The sequence below is a fragment of the Homarus americanus genome, unplaced genomic scaffold (assembly GCF_018991925.1).
Source record: "Homarus americanus isolate GMGI-L3 unplaced genomic scaffold, GMGI_Hamer_2.0 scaffold52512, whole genome shotgun sequence".
Classification (NCBI taxonomy): domain Eukaryota; kingdom Metazoa; phylum Arthropoda; class Malacostraca; order Decapoda; family Nephropidae; genus Homarus; species Homarus americanus.
Window position 1 is genome coordinate 15,840,639 of NW_024735442.1, and position 13,949 is coordinate 15,854,587.

General features: G+C 43.0%; 1 protein-coding gene across 2 annotated transcripts in view; it reads right to left on the reverse strand.

Moving 5' to 3' along the window:
* Positions 1-439: 439 nt before the first annotated feature.
* Positions 440-13,949, reverse strand: part of LOC121871070 (G-protein coupled receptor Mth2-like) — a 74,217-nt gene continuing 60,707 nt past the window's right edge. For both annotated transcript variants that reach the window (XM_042373185.1, XM_042373184.1), the window contains exons 6-9: positions 11,645-11,823; positions 8,554-8,683; positions 4,795-4,905; positions 440-4,085 (exon numbers count right to left, since the gene is read on the reverse strand). In XM_042373185.1, the coding sequence (XP_042229119.1) occupies positions 3,893-4,085; positions 4,795-4,905; positions 8,554-8,683; positions 11,645-11,823 (613 nt within the window). In that variant the 3' untranslated portion in view covers positions 440-3,892. The remainder of the gene's footprint in view (positions 4,086-4,794; positions 4,906-8,553; positions 8,684-11,644; positions 11,824-13,949) is intronic.

Genomic DNA, 13,949 nt, shown 5'->3' on the forward strand with positions numbered 1-13,949 from the left:
TATAAGTCCTTGTATACCAGTCCTTGTACACCACTCTTTTTATACCGGTTCTTGTACACCAGCCCTTGTACAGTCGGGGTCAAAAGTCTTGAGCACTTGACAGTATTTGGCATGTAAGTACCCGAAGATCTTAGGTATTAAGGAGAGTTTTATCCCATTTTGTGGTTCAGGCATAATATGTGATGACAAGTAGTGTTATTAGTATATCCCAATCATATACTGTATATATATAACTCGGAAGTAGATGCCAGGTATTGCAAAGTGATCAAGACTTTTGACCCTGACTGTACCTGTACAAGTATTTCAACAGCCAAGGTTATTAAGCACTATTCACTTGGCCTTAAATATTACAACAAACAACACTTAATAACACAGATTAAACTCTAGGTGTTCTTATTATCATCATCATTATTATTAAGAGGATTATGAAACAAGTCACTACATGTAAATCAGTTTATATGCAATGCACATACAGCAAACCATAGCATAAAATAATCACATATAAGTACAACATGTTGCAGTTATAGCAAGGTTGTGAGGGAGAGACACACCTGTAACACAAAACTCGATGCCCTAATTGTTAAAATATTACAGGTGAGTGTAAACAGGTAAATGATTCGCCCTCCTCGTGTTCTCACATTCATCATTGTAATAACATATAAGTCTCATGCCCTGATTAACCTGATTTACAGTATTATGAAATGAACATTGAGAAAAACAATAGTAGCTGTATAATTTGTTTTATATTGTTACATTAGGATACCTACAGTGTGTAGAATAATCAGCAAGAATTACACACACTGAAGTTCCAACATGATTATCAGTGTTGCTATGATAACAGCCCTGTTCGAGGTGAGCTGGGCACAGTTAATAAGAATGTGGTTGATCAATGGCATTCATCAACAAGCAGAAAAATATTTAGAATGTTCATAACTTACTGTGAGTGTGTCATTTAAAATGTGAATGTACTTGCAGGTCTTCTAAATTTATAATAACAGGTATTGATTGCTATTGATGTGAAGATTCTTGACTTATATAGTTATACATACACAATTTATATTAATATTTCAGCCAACCAAGTACAGTGTTGTGAAACTGGTTTGTTATAACAGCGACTCCTCAAAACCTTAAGTTGCAACATTATACATTTGGGTTGATTTTCTTAATCTGAGTTACAACATCTCAGGTTCAGTCTTCAACTTCGAAAAATTATTACAACATTTTGAACTTGAGACTGCATTTTGTCCAGGCTGGGGTTGTAATGACTCCTACCTGTAGTAATAAAGTACCCTTAACACACCTGTCTGGGAGTACCTCATTACAAAAAATATATTTACTGTTCAACTGATTTGTTACTGCATTAAAGACAACAGTTTGTGGAACCAAATTAATGTGCAAGAAAGTTAGAAACAAGAAAGGAAAATTTAAGACGTCCATCTTTTGTCAGGGCATAAAAATGTCTTACTGGCTCATTAGAAGAAGAGAAATGAAAATTACAGCATAATACATTAAACAAATTCATATACAAAGTAACAATAACAATATTAACATAAGAGAACATTAAAAACAGATACTAAGTAAATAAATATAAAAAAGAATATGATAAATGCTCTTATGAACAGTTATGGTCGGCGCCTTTAGTTAATGATAATCAGGCACCAGGTATGATCCTCTGGCTGTGTTGGTCTTTGTTAAAACTGGTGCCACTACTTTCTTATCTAGTTATGTAACAAAATCAGACAAAAGTTTCTATCAGTTCTCAGTTACAGCACTCAGGATCCTTAACTGGCTGGGGTAACAGTCACTTGTAAACAATTTGCTGAATCAGGGTCACTTTCCTCTCACACCTGACCATACTGTAGCACTCCTCCTCCTCCTCTCCAGTGTGTGTGTGTGTGTCCAGTCGTCCTCCATATCACACAGTGACAACAAGCTCTCATAGTACACATGCCATTGCTTCTTTACACACATACACAGCCTCACTAGTACTGCTACAAGATGATAGAAACAGAGACGTCTGTAACACTGGAGCAAGGATTCATCTGCCAGAGGAGGTTTACAGTGCTTAAGTCATGGTCATTATTACATCACATATGTCAGGAACTCCACAACAAGCTGTCGGGATTACAGTGGTCGTGTTGTCTGAAGAACTTCCTCTCATATGTAAAAACCTTTATACTCATCAGCAAGCAACTTTACCTAGTTTTTTTTCTCTCTCTTCTCTATACTTCATCATCTCCTCTTTACACATCGATCTTACCACCTTCTTAACAGTGATGGTCATATAGATCTCTTACTGGCTCTAAGCACTACTGTATATACAGGGTACAATATCTACACTGGTGAACATGTTTTTAAGTTGAAAAGGTCACAAAGAGATTCATTCAGCATTCTTGAGGAGAACATACATGACTGCCCATGGACTATAAGCCAATGTCACCTTTTCTACAGGTAAAAAAATAATGGTAGATTTTGCCATTTTCCAAACAAGTGATTTTCTGGCCATTATTTTTAGTCTCCGTCTTATATTAATTTTACAGTGTGGTAATTTAAAACCATGGGCATGTAATATAACTTAGATCTGATAATGGTAGTGTTATTACGGTACCTGTGAGTGATAATTATTACTCTGGTCGGGAACTGATCTGGGAGATGAAACTATAACTTAAATGTAACCTATAAAGATTAACAGGTGATGACAATTTAACACTGGTGGAGGAATATTATAATATACATGACCTGGTGATGGTCCCAGCATCCAGTGAGCAAAAACTTCATGAGATAGAATATTAATAATGGGGGTTTTGAAGTCTCACCTGTATGACTTTCTTCTTAATAAATCAAGACCAACTTATGTACATGAAAAGCAAGCAAATCAAACAAGAAAATAGTCACATTTGTACCTCTGTCTACCTGTGTGAGTGTGTCAGGTGTGGATCCAGGTCAATTAGCCACTTATCAGTTCTCAGGTCATGATATAACTACCTTCAGAAGATGGTTATAAGGAAACTCCTACCTTCAGTATTACAAAGTTTCACAATGTTTACTAATACTGTACCAAGATTTTTCCACTAAACTACATCACCTAATCGTTGTTATTGGCATTGCTGTCTCAGATGTTACAATAACCAAGGTTAGATTAGGTTTTTTCTTACAATGGACAATTTATTTTAAATACTTGAGATTGAAGGTAACTTGAATTCTAAGTATTGACCTGCAGTTAACTCCCAAGAATATTATTGTACCAGATCTTACAGAGAAGACACAGGATAACAAAGACTGTCTCAAGATACTGAACATAGTGATTATTGTCTCCACACTGTTTATAAACCTCCCACTCAACTTTTTTCTTTGGTTCTAAGATTATTTATACACAGTCAGTAAACCACACACACACACACAAACACACACACACACACACACACACACACACACACACACACACACACACTGCCAACACTGTCTCCTCTTTCTTCACACCATTGTACAGAGCTACTCACCACACTCACTAAGTTCTGGTTACGATGAGTGAAATACCTCACTTGCAATTACAAAACCAGCCTCATTAATGTCAACATTGTCAATATCTTTATCACCATGATTATTATTATTACCACCATCATTATCATCATCATCATCTTCATCACCATCATCGACATCTTCATCATCACCGTGGCGATGACTTTTCATGCGGGGCCATGAAGCAGGGTCATCACCACCTCATAGCCTCTCTCTCTCTCTCCCTTATCATATCTTGGCTTTTGGCAGCAGCGGTGAAGTAGAAGTAGTAGTAGTAGTAGTAATAGCACATAATAGTAGTAGTAAATCCTACCTTCAATGAAAGATCTCAACGTTTATAAACTTTTACAAAATATCCACCTCGCTCGACCCCTCAGATTACCGAGTGTTTGATCTCATTGTTGGTGAGGTCGACCTCTGTGTTCTGGTAGTGGGTGGGGAACTTGGTCTTGGCATAGGAGACGCCACACAACACCTCACACAGACGCACCAACACTGCTCGCCGACACACGAACACCAGGAAGATGATGAGGCCTTGCATGATGTTGATCAGATCGAATACCAGCCTGGAACAGTAGTAGAGAGATAATGTTTAGACAAAAGTGTGAAATATACCAATGTTAAAAAGTTATATCAATACAGTGATGTCAAAAGGTTAATTAACATTCACAAATGCCACAAATAAGGTTATAAGGTTTGTGGAGTTTGACCTGGAGTTATGTCTAAGGGTTAAGTAAACTGTATTAAAATCCCAGAATGCTGTGTCAAGGTCAATGGAATTGAACTTAGACTGAGAAATATGTCAGAAGGTTAATGAAAAAAACTTCTCTTTACTTTACATTCTATTATATTTACTGGTAATTTATAAACCAGTAAATAGATTCAGTAACACAGTGGCATAGTGAGTTCTGTGTCAAGTGTTCAGGAAATTTTGTCCACAACTGTACCTGGGGGAGAGGGTGGGATCTGGGGAAGGGGGTGGGATCTGAAGGAGGGGGAGGGATCTGAAGGAGGGGAGGCGGGAGGGATCTGAAGGAGGGGAGGCGGGAGGGATCTGAAGGAGGGGAGGCGGGAGGGATCTGAAGGATGGGGGAGGGGGAAAAAGGCTCCTGAATGTATCTGAACATCGGCGCATATTCAGGTACGCTCAGCAGGTGTCCAGACTTAGTACTTGCCGACGGTGAGAGTCCGAGACGTGAGAGATTGTCCAGAGAGATAATTATATAACGAGAAGGAAGGATATAGGGGATAATTAATAGAGGCAATGTATCTCACCAGACATAGTTGCCGCTGGAATTTTTGGTCTCTCGCTGGACGAAGAAAGAGATGGCCTCGAAGATCCAGGTGACGCCCATCAGCACGAACAGCTTCAGGTAGAGACTGAACCTGAGGAAGAACACAATAAAGGAGATGTTAATAATGATGTAATGGATAAAGACATGAAGAAGGCCCAATTTTTCAGACCAGATGTTACAGTAACGAGGTGATTAGGGGACGACCACATACTAGAGGTCATAGTAATGAGGGGACGACCACATACCTACCTGACACAGAACAACTTGTCACTGAGTAATGTAGTCTACTTCCTCACCGTGTTGACCTTCAAGAGATAACCGGACAAACATGGGTGGATTAAAAGTCATGCATGCAGGATTACACAACCTCCCTCGCTCTACCACAGATAAGTATTGTACAAACGGATGAAGATCTAGACCCAAACATGACATCTCTATACAGACAACAAACACATCTACACAACACTGACCCCCTTCCTCTTCCCCCCCACCCCACCTTCCTCTCCTCCTCCCACCTCACTAACCTCCTCCAGGTGTTCTGCAAAGTGTTACGAACCACGCCACCAATTGTCCTGATCTACCTACCCAGCACCACGAGCAACGCCATCTAGGGACGAGACACGAGTGTGACTCGTCTTAGTTACCACTCCGGGGTTTCCCTTCTCCATATCCTGGTTGTTGGTCACCTCCTCCAAGTCTTCTTTGTCAGCTCGAGTTCGAGGAGAGTGCAGTACACTCTGGGAAGTGACCACAGGATCACCTATCCTGGAAACCTACGACACAGTGACTACCTACCGTCTTCTACAATACTCAGCCTTACTCGTCGGCCATCTCAGCTCCGCACTTAAGTATTTGCTTCAAATTATTGTATGTTGTATAAATATGTATTTACTGTTAATGTTTAGGTTAAGTATGGTTAAGGGTAAATTATAGATAGCTGAATATTTTGTTAAGGAATTTATGGTACTTTCTTATACACAACAAAAATTCGCATCCTTTGTCTACCCTTTTATAGTCCGATTGTCTTTGGGTTTTTTTTGTTGTTGCCTGTTGGGATCTGGGTAGACTTTTAACTATATTCTAAATCCCCAACTCGTAACAAAAGTAAACAGATACTCTTACCAGCGCCTGAAACAAGCTTATATCTCTCAGTTGGAAATAATTCGTTCAGTAAGTTCCTGAGGCATCTGTTGTTTGTGCCAGCTAAGATGGTCTCACGACACAGTTTATATCACGTTATATATTATCTCCAGTCAGTCCAGCAACAACCTCGCTTAACGGTCCAGTACCTTTAAGATTTGTTTTAAAACTTGTTACTGTAAGTCCGCCGAGATTGCAGTTATGTAACAAGTCGTAACAAAGCTTCTTTATAAACAACAATTGCAGGGTTTCGACAGGTCAATCAACCTTACATCCCATTTTCTATGATCGTATCGACTTGGGTAGTTACTGTGTAGTTCATGTGGCTAATTGCTTTTTACTGGTTCAGGGTACAGTGTGACCTGGACGAAAGACTACGACTATGCATATACTATTCCAGGAGTCACTGTGTGTTACGTAAGGACGACTTCAGATTTAGATTGATGAGATACTCTGAAACTGGAAGGTAAAGAGTGAACAAAGGCCTACCATGAGGTGCATCTGTCAGGGGGCTAGGAATGGGGATAGCGTGTGGCCTTGGTGAGTGAAAGGAGGAAGAGAGGAAGGGAAGGGTATAAAGATAGAGGAGTGGGAAGGACGGGAGAGGTAAGGAAGAGACGAGGCCTTTTAAGCTGTTGCTAAGGTCAAGAGAATTCTCCCTTGTGATTAAATGGGTGGAGCGAGGATAGCAGAAGAGGCGGGACAGTAATACATAGTTTGTGGGAGGAAGGAACAAAGACTCCTCCCAACGGTGGTACACAGAACTAAAAGTATAACCCTCTAGCGGCAACTTGGTGAACTAGAAGTGGCATTCTTTACTTTTTCATGATTTTTTTATGTTATTACATGACCAAGGTTAACCAAGGAAAGAGAAATGACAAGGAAAGAAGGAAGGAACAGTCAGAAGGGAAGTACAACAAAAAGATAAGTGGAAGAAAACTGTATACACCAAAAAAAGGAAAAGGGGGCGAACAACAAATAAAAATACTCATATACAGACAGACAGATAGATAAAAACAGACAGAAACAGAGGCAGATACACACACACACACACACACACACACACACACACACACACACACACACACACACACACACACACCCACACCACACACACACACACACACACACACACCCCACCCACTCACCCACACAAGCTCTCGGTAGTACAGCAGGTTATAACTAATAAACAGTACAAGTATACAAGTGGTTAATAACATTACAAGAGTCTTAAGGACACCTCACTTATTACCCAGAATATCCAGGGAATTCTGTCCACTGCTGCACATTTATATTACAATCTAGGCAACAGGAACTGTGACAGACGAAGTGAAAAGTATAGCAAGACTCGGGTGGTGGCAAGAGGGAGGGAGGGAGGAGGGATATAGAGGGAGAGGTAGGGAGAGAGAGAGAGAGAGGAAGTGAGAGGAAGGGAAGTGGGAGGAAAGGAAGGAGAAAGGGAGGGAGAGGAAGGGAAGGAGGGAGGGAGGGAAGAAGAAAGGGAAAGAAAGGGAGAGGGTGAAAGGGGGTGACTGGGTAAGGGAAGGCTAAGGGAAGGGAGGCGAGGGTCTGAGGAAAGGAAGGAGGGTGATGCGGAAAGGGTGAGAAAGAGAGAGGGAGTGATAGGGAGGAAGGGAGCTGTGGATATATCAACAGAGAGGAATTATACAGTGGACACAGTATAGTGACTAGAGTTTATAGGAAGAGAGAGAGAGAGAGGGGGGGGAGAATAATATTTATAGTAGAGGCCACACGTCATAGGATCAGCTGGATATGGTAAACAAAGAGACGGAATCACAACAAACGCTATATGGTCATCTCAGCCCATCCTCCTCCTCTCACCCTTCCTTCCCTCCCTCAGTGAATCGCCAAGCATTTAGGGGATAGAGAGATGAATAATTCAGCCCACATGAAGGCATGATAAATGAACAGCACCATGACTTTCATTTTGTGAGAGAGAGAGAGAGAGAGAGAGAGATGAACGGGGAGAAGACGTGTGAAAAAGAAAGATAAAATCTACTAAAACTCGAAACATAAAACAAAATCAAATAAAAATAAAAGAACTCAGAAATGAAACACTAGGAAAATGTATGAATAGCATAACAAAAATGTATAAAAATAAAGATAAATGAAAGGCAAGAATCGAGAATTACAGACGCGGAAGGGTGTAGGTGACAGGTTGGGGTGGGGGTTAAGGAGAGGTTGGTGTACTGAAGTATTTATGCAAGACAGACACTAACAGCCCTGGGACGAGGGTGTTCATCACGGCATCTATCTATCTTGGTGACTATGCAGACCTTCAGTACCTAAATAAATTAATTGTTTTTTTAACCTCGCACCTGCATTAATCCCTGGCCACATTAAACAACAACACGTCCACCTCATAAACAAAGGCCCTGTAGTATGCACAGAACAACAAATGAGCAGCGATAAGCGTGTGGCAGACCTGGCGACAACAATGGCTGAATGAGACGAGAATTATGAGTCTGAGTGAATGATTTTGACTTAGAGATAGATAGATAGAGAGAGGGTGAGAGAGAGAGTGATAGAGATAGAGATAGAGAAATATATATATAAAGAGAGAGCCTGTATCACTTACTGGAACATCCTGGCCTCAGTGCTCTTGTTGAGGGAACACAGCTTGTAGGCGGAGGCGCAGAAGAGGACGACGTTGATGCCCAGGATGACGGAGGTGGGACCGTAGAAGAAGATAATGAGCGCCTCGTCACCTGCAGGAGGAAGAGAGGGCGTGGTTAGGGAAGAAAGGAGGCGTGGTCAGGGAGAAAGGGGCTTGGCAAGGGGAGGAATGGAGGTGTGGTCAGGGAGGGCGGGGGGCATGGTCAGGAGAGAAGCCAGACCATGTAGTCGCAATGATCAAGGTTAAAAGCGCATCCTTTACCGGGTTATCCAAGGTGAAATTTTTTAGCGCGTCGTAAAGGAGAGGAGGAAGATGGCGTGGTCAAGGAGAAAAGGAGGCGTGGTCAAGGAGAAAAGGGGCGTGGTCAAGGAGAAATGAGGCGTGGTCAAGGAGAAATGAGGCGTGGTCAAGGAGAAAAGAGGAGTGATCAAGGAGAAAAGGGGCGTGATCAAGGAGAAAGGAGGCGTAGTCAAGGAGAAAGGAGGCGAGGGTGGGAGGAAAAGGAGGTGGGTCAAGAAGGAGAAAAGTGGGCGTCAGGTGCAGGGGTCTCTGGCAGATGTAGTGGCCACATAAGTAATGATCAGCGCTCGTAAAGATAAATCAAGTACTGGGTCAACATAGGAAGTTACCTGTATAGTAATTAGTAGCATAGAGAGAATGTACGCCTAGTAACGTGGGTGAGGGTGGCAGCCGGGGGACCCTTGATAGGCCCTGCTGACAAGCCAGTGGGGGGGGAGGGAGGGAAGGAGAATCTTCCAGCAGGGATGTGCTTTGGAGGTTGAAGACGTGGGGGAGAAGGTACTGATGAAAGTGTAGTAACTGGAGGCATGGCACACACACACACACACACACACACCACAATCTTATCATTGAAAGAAAAATACCACCTTGTAAGTATCTTTTTTTTATGTGCATATATTCGTGATGCGCCACCAACAGGGCAAACACCGCTTCATCTTGTCTCATGCTGCCCAAGTCTCAGATAGTAGAGAGAGAGAGAGAGAGAGAGAGAGAGAGAGAGAGAGAGAGTGAGTTACCCGATGAGACCCCATCACCTCAGTACCCTGGGTCGAGACTTTCTTTAATAATATCGCTCTAACTCGTAATAAAATTCTTTATCCTCTTAAAGGTTTTATTTATTTTGGTATTATTTTTATTGTAAGGTTTTGTTTAAAGGACTTGAAAGGGTGATATAAAATTTAATAATTTGTGGATGAATAAACGAAGGTAATCTATGGGTACACTGGATACAGCACACTGCATTTACAAGTAAGGTAATATGGCCTGAATTATACCCGATTGTTTTATATTTTCTCTCCCAGCTAAAGTCAGGTACATAATCACAGCTGGGTCGACCCTGGGAGGAGAGTGTTGTAGTCAATCGACCGTCACCCATTCTATTCAAGATCAATGATTTTGTATACGCTGGCTGGTCAAAGTTGTTTCAGCCAATCAGTCGGTCAACCAGTCAATCAATCAGTTAATCGATCAGTCAGTCAATCAATCGATCAATCAGTCAACTACCTAACCAATCAAACAGTCAATCAGTTAGTCAACACTGTTCCTCAACAAGAGATTGACGGAGCACAAACGAGAGTGGTGGTAGTGTGTGTGTGTGTGCCACCGTGTCCCTAGGGTCATCCTCTCCCCCTCCGGAACCAACACCTTAACTACATATCCCCTTTCCTTTGTCTCTGCATCTACATCTACCTCTACCTCTATCTCTACTTCATCCCTTCCGTCTCTCCCACTTCCCAAACCCTCCCGTTCTTTCCTTCATCTCGTCTCTGCTTCTCATTCATAGTTTCTCTTCCGTCTTTCATTCACTCTTTCTCCTCCCCCGTTATTCAATTCACCTTATCGTATCCAACTTTCCGTGCAGTCCCTCCTTCTCTTTTCTTTCCTGTTCCTTCCTTCCTCCTCCTCCTCTTTCCATTTTTACACCTCCTTCTCCCCAATCCTCCCCCCCCGACCTCCTCACATAATCATGGTTCTTTCTTACAAGACGTCTACACTTACCTTCTGCAAACAACCCATTCAACCTTCCCCACCCACCCACACACACACACACACCATCCCATCTCCTCCCGTCCGTTCACGCCTCTCACTGATCACCTTTCCTCCCTCCTACACTAGTAAGTACTGTATAGGTCCCCGCACACTTCCAGGTCCTCTTCACCTCTCTACCTGAACGTCCCCCATCCCCTACACCGATAAACATGTTCACATCCCGCCGTAAAACTTAGGTAATGGTTCCATCCCCTCCACTCTTCTTCTCATAAAACCCGACTCTCTCGCACGTAAGCCAAGGTAGGTAGCCACCAACCCTGAGTGACCAGTCGACCACGTACTTCCCCGCTATATATATCTGGTGGGTCTTCTAAGTACATAGGTAGGTAAGGCTGTCTTTCAAGAACGCCTGGGGAATATCACGTCTACATAGAGTTCTCATTGGGAGGTTCTGGTAAACGCTCAAGAGATATTTAGATTCGGGAGGCACTTAACACACACAGGGGAGACTCTTGATAGCAAAGGAATTATCAAGAGGAGGATGTGGGGGTGTTGTTGGTGGTCTGGGAGGTGAGTGATGGCAGGTACTGTATAGTTATCATGACAAAGACCCAGGAGGAAGAGACAGGTGTTCCTCCTCCTCTCAGTACACTATTTTACCGGCGTCTTACAAGGTGCACACTTAAGACAGCTATTAAATATTCCTTCAAGCGACTGACTGTATACCCGGGAGTGAAAATCGAAGGACAGTGAGAAGTTACACTCGCCAAAGAAATCTCTGTACATATTCCAACTTTTGTCACTCACTTCGTATGTTCTATGATCCTGTACCGTGATAGTCTTTTGTACCTGTAATTATACCTGTTCCTGTACACCTGTTTCTGAAGTAAAACAAGAATTAAAACGGAAACGAAGGCACGATACATCACCACCCAGTTCGTCAAACGGCCTTTAAAATAATCTTGAACAGATGCCTCTCTCTCTCTCTCTCTCTCTCTCTCATTTATAAGGAAGGAAGAAGTATCACCTATCAGCCACTCACCTGAGAACCAACATTTCCCCTGGCCGAAGTTAGGTTTGGGAAGGCTGGAGTCCTGGAGGCCCTCTGAGAAGTCCCTGGCCAAGGCGACGGAGGTGATGAGGACAGCGAGGCCCCACGCATACGCTGAGTAGATGGCGAACCACCGACTGAGACGACCGAAGGCGGCGTCGCTCTTCCACCTGGGAAAAGAATATATAATGTTAAGAAAGATATAAAATTTCCACCTGGGAGTAAAAACAAAACATAGCTAGGAAGGATGGTGAACGTTATGGGCCGTCCGCTTAGCATTCCCAAGAGGCTCCACCATAACTGAGGCTAATACTGTACCCACTCACTCACCCTCATGACTCAAGATCAAAACTACGCAGCCGAAGAGGACCAGATGCCCTCATAAGTACCTGAACATCTACCCTCATCAACTCATACATTAAGTGAGTCAGTACCTTCCTCATTAACCTTAATCAGCTGGTTAAAAATAAAAAAAAACATGCGGGGTCATTCTCACTCTCCTCACCTCAGCAACCTAACACACACGACCTGTAACTCATCACTAACAGCTCTCGAAAGGGGAGGGGGGGGGGGAAGGCTGGACTCTAATTAGCTATGTACAGGTGCATCTGATACATCCCATCCCCCCCACCACAAAAAAACATCAACAGCACCCACACTTCTACTTGGTGGTATAAAAAAGTGGCTGAATCTAAGGGGTGGGGGAGGGGGTAGTTTTTTGCATGTTGTGGCGACTCTGTAGACGGACTAAGACGCCACCAAACAACACAGGGAAGGGAGGCGGGTGCTAGTCTATCCCTTCCTCCGTCTGTCAGGTAGATCAAGTTTCCTTTGCTCAGTACTTTTGTGTAGTTGGAGAGGATTTTGTGTGTGGTGGTGGTGATGGTGGTGGTAAGGGTGGTGTTGGTGATGATGGTGGTGATGGTGGTGGTGGATGGCGTCGCTTCTGTTGGTTCATGTTGAAGGCTATTGACAGTGATCGTTTCTACGGTGAGTTCTGTTTGGTCTGTGTGTCGCCGCCTGGGGGGGAAGTTCTCGTTCTGTTAACTCTTTCCTACGCAGTTGGCAAGGACGATGACGCACCACCGCCCGTTCCTCTTTGTGGTGGCTCAAGAGTTTGCTTCTGTTTACTCTTTGCTGAAGGAGTCCCGTTGATCTTGATACTTCTACTGGTGTTGTCTCCTGAAGAAGGCCGATTACCGTTGTTTATATACTTGGGTCTCTTGCTCCTGAAGCTTCCCTTACAGATGTTCTTGATGATGATGGTCCCAGAGGCTGCCATTCACACACCAGGCGAAATCAATCCTACTGTTTCTGTTGGGATATTTCTGTCAACAGTCCCTTACTCTCTCGTTATCATCGGCTTTATTGAGCGAAGCATAAACTCAGTTCGCTGTTGGGTGTTGTTGACGGCAATACACCCCCCGCCCAACACCATCGCCTCTAAACGTTACTCCTCTCTGACAGCTACCCCAAACACCTACACAGGACAAGCATTCTTCAGCACTCGTTAGCATTTCTTGGTGGGAGGAAGACTGGTTGCATGACTGCAAGGCATCGCTCCCTAAAACGTTCAACAGCATGTAACTATCTGAGAGATGTCTCGTTATATAACCGCTGGTGCCTTCGGTGATGCCGTATTTGGCGACTGATGGGAGTAGGCGCAGTGATTTATATTGCTTTAATCCTGCTTGTATCTTCTTAACTACAGTCTCTCCTCACTCCCTGTCTCCTTACTCCTTTGTACCTCCATGCCTCCTTACTCCCTTGTACTCCCATGCCTCCTTACTCCCTCGTCCCTCCCTGCCTCCTTACTCCCTTGTGCCTCCCTGCTTCCTAAAATCTCCCAACGCTCCCTTTCCTTACTCTTTTAATTCTGCTAAGCTTCTGTTCAATATCCTTCCTCTTTCCTCTTTTGTGTTCACCATTGCATCTCCTTTCTCTATTGCTCTCCTCCTCTCCTTGTTCTTCTTCTATGTCCTCCTCCTCCTCCTAGCCCTCCATCCAGCTCATCTTACCTCCCACTCCCTTCCCCACTTAGCCTGAAGCCACAAATCCCCATCATCCCTTATAAGACATTCCTTTTGGCACTTAGAGAGAGAGAGAGAGAGAGAGAGAGAGAGTGTTTACTCAGTAGAATCGTCATACAGCATATAAACAAACAGTGCAGGTATAAATACAATGTATATAAACCATATATATATATATATATATATATATATATATATATATATATATATATATATATATATATATATATATATATATATAAATGTACCTATATAGTGCAGTGATA